Source organism: Pectinophora gossypiella, chromosome 3, assembly GCF_024362695.1.
Source record: "Pectinophora gossypiella chromosome 3, ilPecGoss1.1, whole genome shotgun sequence".
Lineage (NCBI taxonomy): Eukaryota > Metazoa > Arthropoda > Insecta > Lepidoptera > Gelechiidae > Pectinophora > Pectinophora gossypiella.
In genome coordinates, this window is record NC_065406.1 from 4978220 (window position 1) to 4997041 (window position 18822).

An 18822-nucleotide genomic window follows, 5' to 3' on the forward strand; every position below is an offset into this window, starting at 1 on the left:
AAAAAGTATTTCTGTCAGGCTTTTTGGCGGGAACGGGACAGTTGCTTTCTTCATTGAATAATCTAAATAATTAATACGAAGTGGTGTTTTGTGGTTAATGATCGCATTAAGTTAGTCGGAAGACATTCGCGAGTGTTATTATATAGGAGTATTCAATAAACAAAGTGTATCTGCCTATTTTCGCTTCGTGCCAAGAAGCCGCTTCATAACTCGAAAGTTTATGCGGACTTTTGAGTTAATTCATTTGGGGTTCGGAGTAGGAGTCTACTCCGAGGGTGGGGGCTTAGGTTTCATCATCATCACCTTTCATCATTTCATCAATCATCAAGAAAAAAAATACGTAAGACATGGCTGTATGGGCATAGTTCCCTTTGCCTTACCCTTCGGGGAAAACCAAAACAAAAAAAAAGTATATCTGTCAGTGTCAGCTGTGTTTATGGCTTTTCGGCGGGAAACGGGAACGGGACAGTTGCTTTCTTCATTGAGTAATCTAAATAATTAATACGAAGTGGTGTTTTGTGGTTAATGATCGCATTAAGTTAGTCGGAAGACATTCGCGAGTGTTATTATATTGGAGTATTCAATGAACAAAGTGTATCTGCCTATTTTCGCTTCGTGCCGGGAAGCCGCTTCATAACTCAAAAGTTTATGCGGACTTTTGAGTTAATTCGTTTGGGGTTCGGAGTAGGGGTCTACTCCGAGGGTGGGGGCTTAGGTTTCATCATCATCACCTTTCATCATTTCATTAATCATCCAGAAAAAAAATACCTCAGACATGGCTGTATGGGCATAGTTCCCTTTGCCTTACCCTTCGGGGAAAACCAAAACAAAACAAACAGCTGTGTTTATAACCTAAAAGTAAAGGTTTATAAATAAAGTTTTATTTCAAATATCACGTTGTTATTTACGTAAACACACGTATTATCATGAGATTTACTTAAGATAAATACTATTTTTGAGTATTAAACTGATAATCTTATAATAAATATGAATTTGATCAGATTATTGTCGCCTATAAAGCGGCCGCCTATTTGCAAGATCTTCTCAGTTAATTATGTGTCGCAGCATCCCCTTAAGTTTTTAGAAACACAAGATCGATGGCGGCAGAAGGACAATATACCAAGGCAGTATGACTTAATTTACAAAGCTCCTATGGGGAAATGGTTGAATTTGGCTACTGCCTACTTAACAGTTTCTACAACGACTATCGGTTGTCTTGGAGCATATTATGGGGCGTTTGTTTTTAATGTGGCAGAGATGAACAACGTCGTGACAATCGGAGACGATATTGTTATAGCCGACAGTGGTTTAGAATGCCTAACGTACCTCGGAGCTTTTGTGATGTTCCATGCAGCAGTGAAGGTTCTGTTAGCAAAATATGTGGTTCGTTTATACCAAGATGGTGATAACTATATAGCAGTATACCTGGGTCACTGGTACAATGTTATACAGAAACATAAATTTAAACATGGTGAGGTGAAGAAATTGAAACCAACATATGTAGTATCTTGGGGTAAATCAAGATACTCTCTAGGCAATAAACATGCTATACTACTAGAGGACTACTTCAAGACCCCAGAATATTTTAATAATTTATTGCCTAAAGAGAAGGAGCCAGAAGAAAATAAATAGATCATCAAAATATTACTTTTATATTAATTAATAAAATTGTAGGATTATCAATAAAATCATTTTCATGTGTTTTGCATTTCATTACTGCTTTTGATACCATAATGTCAGTATTCTATGTTCCGTACCATTTTACTCCTATGTTACTAGATATGTGCTACTGCTATTGCATTAGGATGTTCCTATATTGATATAAGCATGTATGTTTTGTTTCCCTAGTTAACCTTTCGAACGCCGGAACGCAGATCTCGACCAGACACAATGTAAAATCTATTGTGTCTGGTATCTCGGCATATGAGAGGTTAAATTACGATCAATCGACAGACTATAAGCAGTATAAGTTATGACTCAGTAAGCTGGCATGACAGGAGCAACAACCAGATAACTCTTTAATAAATAGATGTGGGCAGTGTTAGTTTCCTATACTGAATCATATCATTGGGGTTACAATGCAATCAAAATTCAATTTTACATGATACTTTAATTACATAAATCCTAAAACTACATTATCTAACTGCACATCTAAAATCCACCTCCAAAAGCATTATTCCATTTGTGCCGAGAGTCTCTTTTTATAGTAGTTGAATCCATTTTCTTTACATCATTATCAAACTTCTCTAGAGCTTCAATCTGTTGTGGAGCTGGTTCCAATGCCTTTGTGACCACACATTGCCCATTTTCCTTCAAAACGGTGTACTTAATATCCTGTTCTGAAGGTTCTCCATAGGGGAAAGTAATAGGAGTTATCTTGACCAAATGCTTGATTTTCCACAACTTTGAATTTAGTTCTGGTATGTTTTTGACTACTGTGACCCTTTCCTGCAAATTTAAAACAAATTTTAAGATTTTGATAATACTGTAATAGAATTTACATACAAAATAGAAGAAAAGTGTCCTTGTATACTCACTTCTTCATGAATCCTGAATTCAGCTAAAATATCCTTCAACCACCAGGCATTGTTTTTAACAGGTTTGATCCTTTCCACTCTAAATAATTTTGGGGGCGTATAATCTTCAGGGTCCTTATGGGTTGTTGGGTCTCTACAAAGTTAAATATTTTCATTAGTATATTCATAAGATTTATACTGAAACTGTAAAGGATTATGATTATTTTTACCTTGGATAGTATGTTATGCCACCGGGATATCTGATACCACCTGGATGTTTGTAGCCCTTTTGTCGAGAAAAGGATTTTAAAGGGTGAAAAATGTTCAGTAATTGTCTATTCATTTTGTACTTTAATATTATTTTATTTTAAATCGAAAAGTAAAATAACACACAACATAACCTCAACTAGTTTGACATTTATTTAGAATGTTACCATAATACGTTTACGTTCACCTCTTTTGCTCGATTTATTTTTGTTATGTATTTGTGTTGGTGGTGGTGTAGGTATGGTACTGATTGCAAGTGCAAGCATAATATTGTTTGTTGGATCAGCATCCGCATCGGCACGTTTTGGTAGAAAAATATTTTATTTCATTGGCAACAATATTTAAACTGTCAATTTTCAAAAGTTTGTTGGCTGTTGTTGTTGTGTACCGTGTTTCTTAATTTTGATATTTTATAGGTGCTTGTTTCACCAAAGACGTTTATTTATTTAGCTTAGTTGTTTTATATGGTAGAGTAAAATAAATATACAGTGGACGCCAAAATATATAAAAAATAAAGACTGGTCTTCATGAAGAAGGTGCGGTTTGAAACACCTTCCAAGAACTTTCTCAGGATGGACGATTCAGAATGCCAGTCTCCACGGCCGTTTATAGAGAAACGAGAGACGAGTCAAGCTCCAGATATTTACCAATACGAGAGGGTGGTATATAGCAATGATCCAGTGCAAAGGTTTGAATATAGTGATGCTTCGCCGTACCCGCTGGCAAAGAAGACTGTTTTACCTATTGATAATAACACTGGCCCTAGTTTCTTACCTTCTAATGATTTAAATTTGAGTATGCTTGATGTACATGAACCTAGAACCCTCTGTAGATCAGCCTTCAGACCCTCAGAAAACAGTGCACCTGAGCTGAAGGTAAGGATGCATATGCAACCGAATGTTTTATCGTCAATTGAAAACTCAGACACTCCTCCAAACATACTATGTAAAGATGACAGTTTCTTTATAAGGCGAGATAACTTGGAGAGGTACCAATCAAATATGAATCCATTGCATAAACAAATGCATAGATTAAATTTAGATAAAGAGAATCATACAGTTGGTAAGAAGATAGAGATGAGAAAGATGAGTGAGCCATATGTGGCACCAAGGTTTCCTGAGAAACATTATACACAACAACCAATGATACAAGACTTAGTACCAACTAATGACTGTAGATGCCATCACTGTATTAAAGTCCAGAATGTTCCTTCTTCTAATGTACCGCAACCTCTGAAAACTCATTGTGAAAATACACCACAACTAAAACCAAATGCCAGTCCTAGGCTTGCCTGCCCTTGCCAACCTCAAATAATTACTTGTTTCCACTGTGAACAACATGTACAAAAACTCCCCAAAAGCTGTAGTTGTGATCATAATTCCCCTCCAAAATTACCGCAAAATGCTGTGGACAAGAAAACTTGGGCCATCGAAAAATTTGAGCAAAGTAAAAAGGGAGAATGTATGGAGGTTGAAAAACAGACAAATGTAGTCAAAGAGAAACGTGAGCCAACAATAGCCGATCTTGTCAAGATCATCAAACTGCAGAATGAACAACTACAGTTACTTCAAGAAAAGGTCGACAAGTTTATAACCACAAACAACCACCCTACAATTAAATCCATACCAGTTCAGAATTACATGACTGAGAAAGTTGCATTACAAACTATTGACTCTGAACATAAAATATCCATTGGAGTAATGACAAGTTTTGAAATGGTCAGAACATCCACTGTGATCAATAAGGAGATATTGAAACAAACTACTGACAATGCACAGATACAATGCAATAGATCACAGATAAGTATAAAAGAGGTTGTTTCTAAGCAACCAGTGAATTTGAATTTCCTAGATGGAATTATGCCTGTTGCTAAAAGGGTGAATTCTAAAACAGACATTGCATCCAGTAACGAATCTTTGCATGAAAATGATGAAATTTCAAGAAATGGAACAGTGCAACGAACGGGAGTAACAGTAGAAGACAAAACTTTAAATGAACTAAGTCTATACAATGTGCAAGTTGACAATGCAACAACACCTCTAATATCGCCTGAACAGAGCTTGTATTTGGATGTTCGAGATTACAGCGAGTAAGCTTGTTTTCTTCTATATGTCACAGATAACTATTGTACCTATAAAGGAATTTGTGTCTTATTGCTTTTTTATATTTTCAGTTCAGACTCTAGTGATGACCAGTCAAATGTTGGATGGACTTATTACAACAAAGTTATGGTGAGCTTATAAGAATAATTTATCCTTTTGTTGAATGGGATCGCCAATTATAATGTAGTATGGGACTTTTTGTAGTATGGGAAGGCAATCAAAAATACAACTTGTACAGACACTTGACAATCTTTTGATGTATAAATGATGTCTATGTATTCATGGATCTTTTACAATACATTCTCTTAGACACCTCCTTTATTCTATGCAATAGAAAATAACAATAATAGATATAAACATTTTGAAATATCATTACTCCTAGTTAATACTCAAAAAACATTGGACACATGGCCTTCAGGCAGGTAAAAACTGACGCTATTTAAATCTACCCCCACAGTTAAAATAATGAAGTTTAATTTAGTTTTAGGCCAACATTTATCACTGATTCACACACTCACGCAGTTAGCTCGACCATTATAGATGGTGGTACGGCTCATTTCTTATCATGTTAGTCTAACAGAAAGTGAGGTATGGGTGACTAACTACCCCAATTATGTTGTTAACTGATGTTTTTATTCCAGACCCACGTAAATGGAATGCTGCAGGACTCGGACATGCCGTCGTCAGCCAGCGCCCTCTACCGGAATACCAGGCAGCAGTGTGTGCAGATGCAGATTGACAAGACCAATGTTAGTGTTACTAAAAGGTGTGCTGAATTATTTTCTACATTATATAAAGTAATAGGTACATACGTACATTACATACAATCACCCCTACTTTCCATTGAGGTAGGTTGACATCACGGAATTCCACTTATATGATTTTGATATCAGTTTATATAATGGTGCTAATTCCTGTAAATACCATCTAATTTTATTTTAAGTTATATCTGTCATTTTCTTATCCGCGGAAAAGGAAAGGGACGGATAATCGACAAGCATAAAATTTATGGAACACACGTCAATTTTAAGCACAAATCTAAACCAACCGTCTAAAAATTTTACATCAGTCAATAACCCGACACATTCATTTACTCATTCTTCCTAAAATTAAGAGCTGTGAATCATCCGTCCCTTTCCTTTTCGACGGATATGAAAATGACGGATAGAACTTAAAATAAAATTAGACGGTGTCTCCAGGAATCGGGGCCAATACCTCTCAATCCAACTAGCCAATATTGTCTTAAACCGCGTTTTCATTTGGCAACATTTGGGGCGTGACATGTTGCACAACATTTTGACCAACATGATGAAAGTTAGCGTGGAATTTTTGTTTAACAACGTTGTCTGTCTACGCATCTAATACACGTCAGTCGTCGACGATATGTCGCCAGAGGAACCACTGTTGTTGTCCGTCACGTCTCCACACGACAACAATTGATGGTCAACTAACGATGTTCTTTAAACAAACAATAAGCCGCGCGACATGTTGCGCTCCAGCTGGCAACGTCGCGCGCTGTTGTGCAACGTTGCCGAACGTGTTGCGCCTTAATTGTTGCCTAGTGGATACGAGGCTTGATTACCACAATTTACTGCTCTTTTTCTGCCAATCTCTGTGGTGTACCCGTTTAGAACTTTAGACTACATTAGGATTTAGAGGGTGTGAGGTAAATAGTTACTCTAGTCTTAAAACTACACTTAATAAAATTTCCCAGGGTGAAGTTCGGCGACGATCCCCTGGGCATCCACCAGCCGCACATTTACGCCGCCAGCACCGACACCAGCCTGAAGATGAACCAGCTGGCTGCCAAGTACCTCAACACTGCGCCCGCGCCGGCTCGTTTACCTAAACCTGCCGCACCCATCGACATGTCCTACGCTACCAGGAATTATATGGAGAAACATAAGATTCTACAAGGTAGTTATTTTGTATGAAAATTTCAGATAATTTCGCAATTGTGTCCTGATTTTATTTCGTGGAAATATGTTCTATCGGGGTGGGGAAACCATGGTATAAGAAGACCAGGTATGCTCATTCCTATGACAAGCCGCTATTGCTAGACCATTGATAATACAAGTTTTACTATTCAATTGGTATCTCCAACATTCCAAATACGCGAATTTTATTATTGAAAATTAAGTGAATTACTGACTAATGTATTTAATTAACAGCCTCCGTGGTTTAGTGGTTAGAGCGTTAGGCTCACGATCTGGAGGTCCGGGTTCGATTCCCGATGGGGACATTGTCGAAATCACTTTGTGAAACTGTCCTTTGTTTGGTAAGGACTTTTCAGGCTTGAATCACCTGATTGTCCGAAAAAGTAAGATGATTCCGTGCTTCGGAGGGCACGTTAAGCCGTTGGTCCCGGCTATTAGCCGTAAAAACACCTCCACCAACCCGCAGTGGAGCAGCGTGGCGGAGTATGCTCCATACCCCCTCCGGTTGATTGAGGGGAGGCCTGTGCCCAGCAGTGGGACATATATAGGCAGTTTATGTATGTTATGTATTTAATTACTGATATTTGTCACGTATACAAAAAGCATTAAAACTGTATGTAAACCTTTCATACTAACACCTCATCCCCTCTTTCAAAACATCTTTCTCTCTCTTACAGGTTTACCGCAAGCACCAAGATCACCTGTACCAGGTGAGATGCCACGATTTTTAGACATTACCGCTTTGAAACAACAACCTAAGTTGTTATAGTTTTATTTTGTAAGTTACTATTGTAAGTTCTTATAATGTACAGGTATATTGACGTTTATACAAATAAAAGACGACGTTTTATTGAACAGATATTTATTTAAACCTCAGAGAAAATAACAGAGTAGTTGACTGCTTCAAGTTAGTTGGCTAATGATACGAGACATTTTACTTGTTGGAATATTCGATTAGAAATATATTCAAAGTAATTAATTCGACATTATTTGATTTCATGTTATCCTGCCGGACCCTGTTTGGTTTGAAATATTCTAAACATTGTTTTATACAGTGCACATTCAGTACTTATACGTGTAAGTTACAAAAATTCATGAGACAAACCTGACACAAATCTAAACTCTGTATTTAGCTATAGGAAAAGAATATATGTATTTCCCCTTTTCGCGATCTAAAAACTGTGAGTGATTTAACTCAATCCCGGTTAGATTTAGGCTACGTTCACACGGAATTCAATTATGTTCCCCGCATGACATACGAGATTTTATCGAATTTATCAGTGGCAATATATAAAACCCGGAGACTATGAGAGCAACTCCCGTGTTCGAAATATATTGCTTCCTGTCCAAAATACGTGATAAAATTCGAATCGAATAGTCTCCGTGTGGACGTAGCCTTACTGTGTCAGGCGCTCATGAAAATGAAATTTTCAATACACAGTATTTTTCAATATTTCGTGAACCAAGTTTCAGCGTTATGGATGCGCTTGGACTTGTTAGAAGGAATTTATAACGAGCAAACTTTAAAACAAGTTTTAGTTGTTTCTTGTTTCTATCAAAATTTCATGTTTTGTCTATCTATTTTGCAAACTTGAAACTGTCGACTACTAACACCTACATTTTCGGAACAACTTACCCCCGAGGGGGTAGGCAGAGGTGTACAGTATTTACTACACACCCACTCCTCGCCAGCTATTACTGTTAAACATCTTCCATCAATAGGTAGGTATAATGGGATATATTTAATTCTTCTAGCATATAATTAAATTTTTCAATAACCTTTGATAAACTATCCGTATAATCTGACATTTGAAAATAAATATATTTCTGAATAAATCTGCTATTTTTATAATTCTTTTTATATTATCACATTTTTCGGAAACTTGTGTTCATCTTGGTAATGGTAGGCCTATATTACACTTTCAATTTCAGATTCTACTTTCTTTCATAATAATATATTATGTACAATATATTCTTTTCTTTTATTGAGTAGGAGGTATTCAAATTATTTTATTTGCCATAGTTAATTGTAATTCTTTCGCGTTTTTGGTTTATGGTGCATTGCAAAATATAAATTTATTATTTTCTCTAAAACATTTAAAACTAATAACGTTTAATTATATACTTTATTTTCTATAATTATAATACGTCCATCGCTTTATTCCATTTACATTCTTAAGGCTGATATTTCAGTAAGATTTTATTTATCAATCAATTCAATTTAATTGAATCTGATTGGTACTTAATAATCGCCTAAAACTTCTCAGACGTTATTTCACATATACCTATTATACGACAACACTTACCAGTAGTTTTGTAGATTTAAAACTGTGATACAATTATTTTTCAAATATGTATTACTCAATCCGAAAAGTTTTGACGACATTTATATTAGTTATAGATAACCTTTGAATCTTTACATTATTCAAAATTGGACATCGAGTATTCTATATACATAGAGGTATGTTTAAAATTGTGCACGTCATTTTACACCTCCGTTGAGCACGGTTCACTCATTCTTCAAGGCCTTATTTCGCAGAATGCCTGCGCCATGTCTAACCTTATCTATGAAGACATAGGTATCTACATTCCAAACAATTTGGCGTTTTAGCTCCTTAAATCATCTTACGGTATTTTACACTCGTCCGTAAAAATGAGGCTCGAGTTTGCATTAAGGACATCGATTTTAAACATTAACATCTACTTGGCGTCAATGTTAAGATATAGTACTGCCCAACAAATTACTGTCGATTTATCGGTAGGCCCCACCTTTAATAGCATGCCATCAATTGGTGTTTTTAATACTATAGAATCAACTTCAACTTTATGGTTAATGGCAACCGGTCGTCGTATAGTAGACAACCATTACTGCCAGAGTCAAGTATAGAAAAGACACTTGTCCATAGAGAATGTCTGATAAATTTATCCAAAGTCAATTCCAGGGATAAGTATTGTATTACCTGAAATAGGAAAACACGATATTAAGCACACAGACAGACAAAACAAAACGTCACAAATGCACACTTAATAACAGTAATTTAATATTTGGTCAGTATAACAGATAATTATAATTTAATGTCACATCTATGAATATATTTACAAAATAGTCTAATGAAAGGCGTGTTAGTGAATAAAAGCAGGGATTTCATATTGATGGGCCTGGGAATTTTCGATGGCAGGATATCATACAAAGAAATAGGTTGTAAGGGGCAGTTGAAGAAAATGTGATCTGTGGAGCCTTCTTCAGTTCCGCAGTCACACATGGGAGAATTTCGTATCTTCAGTTTAAATAAATTTAGTGGGGTGCACGCGTGGCCGATACGGAGCCGGCATATAACCGATGTGGTTTGTTTGTCCGCCGAGCGATAACGGAAAAACCATGGTTTTGAGGGAATTTCAGGTTGGATATCTCCGTAGTACCGCCCTTTTACTTGCTTGGAACGATCCCAACTTTTTTGCCAAGCTTTATTTAAATCTACTTTCGCCATACACGCGAGATCAAGCGCGTAAAACTGATAATGATCGGCACATCCGGACGTTATTGCTTCCCTAGCAAATGAATCAACTACTTCATTACCTCTGATTCCCGTATGGCTTGGTATCCAGGCAATGACTACTTCAATGTTATTAATGTGGCAATCATATAAGATTTCTCTGACTTGTAAGATTAAAGGTGATTTAGAAATGGAGGTAAATTGGTTTGAGTCGATTGCATAAAGACAGCTCAAAGAATCTGAAAAGATAATAGTTTTTTGGAAGTTATGGGCACGTATAAATTTAACAGCTTCTAATAGAGCAACAGCTTCGCCTGTGAACACGGTACATATTGGAGGACATTTGAAGCTTAAAAGGGTTGAGTACTTTGGTGCCCAGACAGCGGCACCAACCCGTCCATCATCTGCCTTTGAAGCGTCTGTATAAAGATGCAACCAATCATTATATGCACTATTAATTTTGTCATCAAAGATAGCATTTGCACCAGGTGAGTCCTTTAATATTCCAAAACTGAGCATGATATTCGGTTTAAAAAGGAGAGAATCAAATGAAGTCAAGAAAAGAGGGTTTATATTTGTTTGAAAGCATTTATACTCAAGGGCCTTAAATTTTTGGAGACTCTTAATAAGACATGGATGTTCTTTATGGAACCAATAATTGTTGCGTGGGATAATAGATGAGAGAAGTTCTAGCTTTGGTAATAAAGGGTGATTGTTATACTGAATAACTTTAGAAAAATATCTGTCAGCGAGATAAGATCTACGAGTGTCTAGAGGGGGATCTAAGGCTTCTACTTGAAGGGCATTTGTGGGAGAACTTTTCATTGCACCCAGAATAATCCTCAGGCACTGATATTGGACTTTATCTAAAGTTCTTAACGCAGTTTTATTGCAAGGCTCCAAAACAAGAGACCCATAATCAAAAATTGAACGGACAATAGCATTATAGACTAGTTTTTGAGAGTAGGGGTGAGAACCCCACCATACACCTGATAGGGAGCGTAAAATATTAATGTTTTTTTCGCATTTGTCTACGATATAATTTAGATGGTCTTTGCCTGACATAGTTTTGTCCAAATATATCCCCAAAAATTTTACACCTTGGCAGACAGGGATTTGTTCGCCCGCAAAGGATATGTCAACGTCCGGAAAAGATCTTTTTCTAGTAAATACAACCGCGGAACTCTTCCCTACAGACAGGGACAGGCCATGATCTGACAGCCAATCTTCGAGGTATAAGAGAGCTTGGTTAAGTTTGGTAGTTGCCTCTTCTAACGAGTCAGACGAAACATATAAGACTAAATCGTCAGCATACTGGAGGACATTGCAAAAAGAATTAACACATAGTTCTAGGTCGTAAGTATAAAGGCTGTAAAGCAGGGGACTAAGAACAGAACCCTGCGGTAAACCTCTCCATACACGCCTTGGTTCCAGAAGGGAACCTTGAACGCGAACCTGTATTGATCTCTCCATCAACAAGTTACATACGAAATATGCTAGCCTCACAGGGATACTCAGATTGAGCAGTTTCTGCCTGAGAACTGGAAGCAGGACATTGTCATAGGCAGCGGAGATATCAAGGAATACTCCCACTAAGAACTGGTTGTTGGAGAGGGCAATTCTAATGTCTGTGGTTAGAATAGCTATACTATCAGTGGTGCTCAAACCTTTACGGAACCCATACTGAGTTTTAGCTAAAATATTCTTACTTTCAACAAACCACTCCAACCTTCTTTTTAACATATGTTCCATGGTCTTGCAAAGGGTTGATGAAAGAGCAATAGGTCTGTAGGAAGAGCATTTCGAAGGGTTTTTCCCTGGTTTTAAAATTGGGATAATTATCTGGTTTTTCCAAGACTCTGGAACAAAAGCTGTTTCAAAAAATTTGTTAACTATTGAAAGGAATAAAGATTTTGTAAATTGGCCAGATTTTTTAAGAAAGGAATATGGGATACCGTCTATACCAGGTGATGAGTCCCTAAGGGATTGAAGGGATGATAGAAGCTCTACCATAGAAAATGGATCATTGAGTGAGTGATGAGGAAAAGCAGAAGGGTATGGCGAAGATAAGCAGTCATGGTTAGCAGCCGAGAAAGGAGCCAGGTTGTTTGTGAATTCATGTATCCATTTTGAATAATCATTCGAGTCGCAACTACGACCAGAAAAAGAACCCCTAAAACGTTTTATGGATCTCCATAACAAGGAAGGAGGAGTCCGAGGGGAAAGAGACTGGCAGAATCGGACCCATGAGGACCGTTTCTTTTTTTTGAAAAAACGTTTGGCAACTGCTGAAATTTTTTTTAAAAGCAGATAGTTCTCTATGGTCATCGTAAGGCAGTAGTTAATTTCTGCCTCTTTACGGCGTTTGTACATATCAGAACAATGAACATCCCACCAAGGGGGAGACACTTTACTACCAATCTTAGACTTTTTAATTGGGATGTTATTGTTTGCAGCTTTACAAATGCCTTCAACAAAAAGGTTATAGCCTTCCTCAACGTTGGAATTATTGATGAGAGGGACAGAATGAGAGTTGGCATCAGCCTCAATAGAATAATTATCCCAATTTGCGCGAGACAGACGATATTTTAATAAGGGTTCGAAAGACCTGAGGGAAGGGGATGGTTGGTCAAACGAAATAACAATAACGTAGTGATCGCTTCCAAATTTCTCTTGTAGGATTTGCCAAGAGATCATAGATCTAATATCCGGTGAGCACATAGATAGGTCAACAGCGCTGACTCTGCGGTCCGGAGCAGTATATCTCGTTGGAGAGCCATCGTTAAGGAGGCAAAGATTCCTGGAGTCCATCAAGTCGACCAGATCACAGCCGATGGGGTCATAATCAGGACCACCCCATATTAAATGTGACATGTTAAAATCCCCTACAATAATAACAGGTCCAGAGACGTGGGAGAAAATTGACTCAATGTCCGAGATTGAAATTACACTGGGATTAGGAATATAAATGCAAATAATGGTTACATTTTGGATTTTGGCAGCAATGGCATTGATACCTGTTATAGTTGGAAGAGGAATACGGGAGTACGTAAATGTAGATTTAATAAACAATGCAACACCAGCATATCCATCAGCTCTGTCATCCCGGAGACAGGAGAAGCCCGGTAGCCTAAAATAGGATCCCGGTATAAACCAAGTCTCCGAGATAGCAAAGACTCCTGGATCGTGAGAATTAATCATGAGTAAGGCTTCATGTTTCTTAGGACGTAGACTCTGAGCGTTCCACTGAATAATTTTGAATTTTGTTAATAACATTTGACAAGTCTCCTAACAAATTGGCAACGTGGGACGGTGGTGAAAAATCACTATATCTATTCAATATATTGACAAGCATTGACACTAAAAGGTCCAACAGATTATCTCCTCTCGGTGTAGGAGAGTTATTTAAACAAACCCCATTATTAGGGGCTGGTGGATCTCTATCTGAAATTAAGGCCTGATGGGCTACACGATCATATCCCGGACTCGAGGGAGCTCTTGGGCGCACTACCGGAGTAAAAACTGTTTTCCGATAACTTGATTGGCTGTGAGGCTGTGAGTATGATATAAATCTATGGGGTGATGGAGGAGATTGTGGAGGAGCTACTGGGGCAAACAAAGTTTTTGCCACGTCAGCATACGCACGGCGAACCGGTGGCACCTTAGCTGAGGCCTCTGGGAAGGAGATGTTCTCTTGAGCCATAGTAATTTTAATTACTTTTTGTCGACCAAGCTCTGGGCAAGATTTACTTGTGGCAAAGTGTCTACCTAAACAAAGTAAACAAGTAGCATTTGCCTCTGGAACGGAACAGTTGTTCCCAGCGTGAGGTTGGGCGCATCGGAAGCACCTAGGTTTATTGGAGCGACAGGCGTTGGCAATGTGTCCAAATCGACAACAATTGTGGCATTGAATGGTGGGTAGCTCGTACACTTCCACTGGAAGTGAAGTATAAAAACAGAAAATTTTTTGAGGGAGTGTTTGACCCGTAAATGTAACAACAACAGTGCCTGTAGGGACCCATTCATTATTACCATCTTTTGAGACTTTCCGGTTTAGTCTACGGACTTTACAAATGTGGCCACAGCCATCTGGGAGTTCAACATTGTCCACAAACTCAGATAAACTCCAGTCTGTTGGAACACCACGGATAATTCCCATCCTTGTGATATTATAGGTAGGTATAATGGCAGAGAATCTACTTGACTCTAACAAGGGGTTTGTCAGGAAGTTATTTGCCGCCTCTGGGGACAAGAACTCAATGGAAATGCGGTTGCGACCCGCCAACTTAACTCCATTTCGTGCAACATCAGTGACTTTTGCATGAGTTAATAACTTGCCAAATTGGATTGGGCTAATGGTGGTACCTGCTTTGGGGTGAGTTTCCTGACGAGATACATGGACAATGAAGGGACCGTCGTCATTATCAGTGTATTTTTTCGAGTCGGCGAAGCTTTCATGAACCCAAATGTTTTGCAGTGAGTCAGATGGAGAATTTTTAGTTTTTTTGGGGATATCAATATTAGTGTCTAAATCGTCTCGGCGTTTACGGCTTGGAGGCGGCATATCAGCCATCTCTACTTCCTGGCCAGAACAGTCACTATCCTGCACGCGAGCACATGGGTCCGGTGGTTTAGGTGGAATCGACGACATCGTCGACGATACCTGGCATTAAATAAGCACAAAACACTTACCCAACACCAATGGACAGAACAAATACGATTAAACAATGCAAAGGGGAGAATAATACACAATTAACACAAAAATTTTGAGACAAACTCAGAACTCGTGTGCAATCCTTCTCTTCTCCTAACGCAGTCCTATAGAATCTGTTTGTAAGTGGTAAGGTTTGAGCTCTCGATACCATAGACAGATCATCCATTGTGCAGCAATTCTATAAAGACACGTATAAAGCACTTTACTCTTTAATACTTTGATAACAATAGGCAATCAAACCTATAATTCCACGTCTGTCACTGCAGACAATATACAACTTAACACCTATCAGTTTGGTTCTTTCTTTGGTAAGATTACTTCCGTAGTACAACACTGAAACACTACTATCTAATATGAAATATCTACAGTCACACTTAATATGTCTATATGCTAAAACTTTAATAATATCATCGAAATATATGATCAGGAAACTACCGAATTGAGAGGTAGTATGATTTAGTCATATAGGTCGACCCAACAAGATTGACCAGCTAGTTTCGCACATAACCAACAGATGGCGCGCAAACATTGAATGCAGTCCTGAAACGCGCAAGCGTACTTTACAGCGCGACGCTTCATACAACTTTCAACATGACACCGTTGTATTGTCGATCTCTAGTCACACTACCAACTTGTGACTGGCGGGGTACAGTCATGAGCAATATAATCTACCCACTTTAGGACTCTGTCGCACTAACATATTTGACATTTAGTGAGACTTACAGTTCAATTTGTCAAAAAAGTTAATGTGACATGGTACCAAAGTCGGTACCTCGAAAACATCCTTTGGCAGCACATCCTTACTCCTAAAGGATGACTTCATTTATGACTAGATAAATAATCGATTTCAAAATCACTAGTGACCATGATGGCATGACTAATTCAGACAAGGTTTACATTCTAGGAGGAATATAGTTAGGGCATTGATCTACAGATCGGGATACGCCTCATCACCTATCATGTTGATCTAACAGAAAATTCGTGGAAAGGAAAAAGCGTGGGTAGTCTAGTCAGTTCATCTTGCGATGGATATACCGCTAACTAGCCCAATTGGAAATATAGTTGTGAGCTTATGATCCGCAGACCAATGACCTAAAGGAGGTGTAAACTCTATGAGTGTCGCTCGGTCTACGGTATACGGTCACGGCGGTCTGTGATATAAGCGATCGCTTGCTTTAACAGGACTAAGTCCCTGCAATAAAATATGTTCGTGTACTGACTGTATTAGGTCACTGTGGTCCTGTGGTGCACCGGCTTGCTTCTTAAACGGGTAGCGTTGGTTTGAACCCCGGTATAGGTACCGGTCTTACACCAAAATTATTAATTTATTTTCCATATTTTTACCGTTATTAGCGGCGATACGGCTCACCACCTGTCATGTTGGTCGAACGGAAAGCTCGGTAAGGTGTTCATTCATCTTTATTCATCTTGCGATGGACTATGCATAGTCGTGATCTTATTTTGTTATATAGGAAAAATTGCGTAAAAATCCGTCTGAAATATCGGTTTGGGGTTTATCAGGACCTTTCTGGCCGGACCCTCGAAACAAACGAACATCTATTACTAGACAAGATGGGTGACTACTATGACTACCTCAATTCGGTAGTATACAGTCTACTACTAATTAAATCTACAACTGTTCTATTTACAACAAAGATAAGATCTGTATCAACACTTATAAGATTTCAATTCTCTTGCATCGCAAATGTTAAAGTTTATATTAAATCTAGAAAGGTAACCGAATAATTGGATGGCACTTCTTTTCTGTTGTCCAAATATTTTACATTCAGGTGACAATTAACTCAATCATTACAGTTCCTTATTAGCTAGATATAACTATGATACAACATCACTTTTTGTCTTGTCATTGAACGCTTTACTTTATAGAGATTCAAATCGTTACGATATTTATTTTATTAAGACGCTATTTACAATTTATTCTATCTTTAAAAATCTTATTAACGTATTGTAATAATTCTTAATCAATTCTAATTTCAATTCTTTATATTGTATAATTTTCAACTACATAATATTTTATTTTCGGATGATGATCGACAATAGATGGTTAATCCAATGACTTGAGCATAATCATTTGTGCATATTATTACATGTAACATGTATACAATTTGAAGTCTATATACTTCACGAAAATTATTTTATTTTGAAGAAATAAATATATTGACTTTCTATTGTTTACTAATTTCTCTGATATTTTTTTCTAATGTTGGTAAACTTTATGTACGTTCTCTAAATATACTTCATAGTTCATATTTCTATAATTCATAATAAACATCTTTCTACGCATCACATCACCCGTATCACATCATTATCAATAAACGCTGTTTCATTCTACATTCTAAAACTACTTGAACATACTACAAACAAGAAAACTAATTTATGTACAACTTATGGCAAAAAAGAGTAGAATTTAGTTTAGATAGGTACTATTTTTTTACCCACATGGTCTTAAAATCTCTTCGTTTACTTTTAAGAGCCCCAGGGTTGCTAGAGGTAAAAATGATGACCAGTTTCTACTATTTTCTGCCAAATTCCACTGAATAAACATTTTAATATTAGAGATACTAACATAACAACATTGGAATATTATATATTGTAAATGTATATATTTAGTTTTAAAATTGTGCACCTGATTCGATCCTAGCTACTCCGTTGAGTGCGTTTATAAAGTTTCGTCATCGCCCCCTCCTCTAGACTTGCTGTCCAATCGCAACTCTGCTAACCTTTGCCTCATGCTGTTTGGCCTGAAATATACAAAAATGGTAAAAAATAAAGAACTTACAACACCGTGTACATTAGTCTACTGCTGAATCTTTGCGGATCACCTCTATAGGGTGGTCACATTATAAGTTTTTGCACCTTGCACTCACTCGTCTTGGTGACTAGTTTTTTAGTTTAGCTTTTTTGTCCACTAGATATTTCTTTTGTTGAACGTCTTATCCGCATAAATCTACTGCAGATTTTTCAGTAAAGTCGAGGAAAAGTAGCTGCAAGACTAAAATCGGTACAGGACCAGGGGTCGGCTAGTAGGGGAGAAGCTATTTTATAGACTTTCTAATATACTAGTAAAATCTTATTGTCTCACCTGTCTGAGAAATAGGACGTGACGACCTGGTCCGCCGAAACTGACTGTCGCTGATAAGTACCCGCGCTGAGGTTGCTCTGCGGAATCTTGTAGATGCGTACGCACCGCCCACTGTTCTCTGGAAGTACTGAGGAGACAGGTATATTTAGAATTTTGTCACTAGATAGTAGCGAACTAGTTTACCGGTAAATCCATACTCTACAAGAGTAAGTCACTATATTGGAGTGGACTGTGATCGTCGAGCCATCTATTGTAGAAATTTAAAACCAAGTATCAGAATAATTGCTTTATGAGCATGATTTAAGAATAGGGTCATAAAATTTAGATAATATACGTTAAGAATCTCAAGGTGCTGAAGATGCAGGTTGTGATGACGATGCCTCAATATACCTACCCAGATGGTCCTGTAAGAGGGTTTCCATAAGATAAATGTGTTTAAGAGGTAAGTAGTCAATTAGTCATACCTTGCGGTGAACTGGGCGGCGAGATTGGCGCCATGCGCGTCAGAGGCGGTCTGATGTTCTCATGTTCAGAAGACAAGGAGCTGCTTCTGCTTGAGGTCGAGTTGGTCTCGGACAATGTGCGGTTGTTCTGGCTGGGGTTAGATTCCCCTCTGTTGGAAACATTTTGTTAAATTACCAAAAAAATATATTTTCGTTTCGGCAGGCAGTAGGAATGTTATCAGAATA

General features: G+C 37.7%; 5 protein-coding genes and 1 long non-coding RNA gene across 8 annotated transcripts in view; 2 read left to right on the forward strand and 4 right to left on the reverse strand.

The window, feature by feature from the left end:
* The first annotated feature begins 821 nt into the window (after window positions 1–821).
* LOC126380931 (uncharacterized) lies at window positions 822–1701 on the forward strand. Its single transcript, XM_050030501.1, has one exon. The coding sequence runs from the start codon at window positions 988–990 to the stop codon at window positions 1630–1632; it is 645 nt and encodes a 214-aa protein (XP_049886458.1). The 5' UTR covers window positions 822–987; the 3' UTR covers window positions 1633–1701.
* Window positions 1702–2090: 389 nt separating this feature from the next.
* On the reverse strand, window positions 2091–2933 carry LOC126380966 (39S ribosomal protein L30, mitochondrial). The gene is made up of 3 exons (XM_050030535.1): window positions 2747–2933; window positions 2538–2670; window positions 2091–2448 (listed from the first exon to the last, which is right to left on the reverse strand). The coding sequence occupies exons 1-3, from the start codon at window positions 2857–2859 to the stop codon at window positions 2152–2154; spliced, it is 543 nt and encodes a 180-aa protein (XP_049886492.1). The 5' UTR covers window positions 2860–2933; the 3' UTR covers window positions 2091–2151.
* A 198-nt stretch (window positions 2934–3131) lies between these two features.
* Window positions 3132–7677, forward strand: LOC126380213 (uncharacterized). The gene is made up of 5 exons (XM_050029472.1): window positions 3132–4872; window positions 4957–5014; window positions 5527–5651; window positions 6600–6802; window positions 7500–7677. The coding sequence occupies exons 1-5, from the start codon at window positions 3311–3313 to the stop codon at window positions 7589–7591; spliced, it is 2040 nt and encodes a 679-aa protein (XP_049885429.1). The 5' UTR covers window positions 3132–3310; the 3' UTR covers window positions 7592–7677.
* Window positions 7678–9636: 1959 nt separating this feature from the next.
* Window positions 9637–15137, reverse strand: LOC126381106 (uncharacterized). The gene is made up of 2 exons (XR_007568679.1): window positions 15009–15137; window positions 9637–9782 (listed from the first exon to the last, which is right to left on the reverse strand). It is a non-coding gene; the product is annotated as an uncharacterized LOC126381106 (long non-coding RNA).
* On the reverse strand, window positions 9859–15002 carry LOC126380703 (uncharacterized). Its single transcript, XM_050030299.1, has 2 exons — window positions 14682–15002; window positions 9859–10555 (listed from the first exon to the last, which is right to left on the reverse strand). The coding sequence occupies exons 1-2, from the start codon at window positions 14965–14967 to the stop codon at window positions 9888–9890; spliced, it is 954 nt and encodes a 317-aa protein (XP_049886256.1). The 5' UTR covers window positions 14968–15002; the 3' UTR covers window positions 9859–9887.
* Window positions 15138–15801: 664 nt separating the features above from the next.
* LOC126380022 (GTPase-activating Rap/Ran-GAP domain-like protein 3) overlaps window positions 15802–18822 on the reverse strand; it is a 314259-nt gene continuing 311238 nt past the window's right edge. For all 3 annotated transcript variants that reach the window (XM_050029130.1, XM_050029111.1, XM_050029120.1), the window contains 3 exons: window positions 18598–18746; window positions 18134–18260; window positions 15802–17792 (listed from right to left, as the gene is read on the reverse strand). In XM_050029130.1, coding sequence (XP_049885087.1) covers window positions 17711–17792; window positions 18134–18260; window positions 18598–18746 — 358 coding nt within the window. In that variant the 3' untranslated portion in view covers window positions 15802–17710. The remainder of the gene's footprint in view (window positions 17793–18133; window positions 18261–18597; window positions 18747–18822) is intronic.

Excerpts from the sequence above, each read along its gene's own strand:
- LOC126380931 (XM_050030501.1), top strand. The coding sequence starts at position 988 with ATGAATTTGATCAGATTATTGTCGCCTATAAAGCGGCCGCCTATTTGC.
- LOC126380966 (XM_050030535.1), bottom strand. The coding sequence starts at position 2,859 with ATGAATAGACAATTACTGAACATTTTTCACCCTTTAAAATCCTTTTCT. Across the intron at positions 2,671-2,746 it reads GGCATAACATACTATCCAAG|AGACCCAACAACCCATAAGG; the intron begins GTAAAAATAATC and ends TTAACTTTGTAG. Across the intron at positions 2,449-2,537 it reads AATTCAGGATTCATGAAGAA|GAAAGGGTCACAGTAGTCAA; the intron begins GTGAGTATACAA and ends TTAAATTTGCAG.
- LOC126380213 (XM_050029472.1), top strand. The coding sequence starts at position 3,311 with ATGAAGAAGGTGCGGTTTGAAACACCTTCCAAGAACTTTCTCAGGATG. Across the intron at positions 4,873-4,956 it reads GATGTTCGAGATTACAGCGA|TTCAGACTCTAGTGATGACC; the intron begins GTAAGCTTGTTT and ends TTATATTTTCAG. Across the intron at positions 5,015-5,526 it reads CTTATTACAACAAAGTTATG|ACCCACGTAAATGGAATGCT; the intron begins GTGAGCTTATAA and ends TTTTTATTCCAG.
- LOC126380703 (XM_050030299.1), bottom strand. The coding sequence starts at position 14,967 with ATGTCGTCGATTCCACCTAAACCACCGGACCCATGTGCTCGCGTGCAG. Across the intron at positions 10,556-14,681 it reads GGAAACTCACCCCAAAGCAG|ATTCTTTGAGCTGTCTTTAT; the intron begins GTACCACCATTA and ends TTATCTTTTCAG.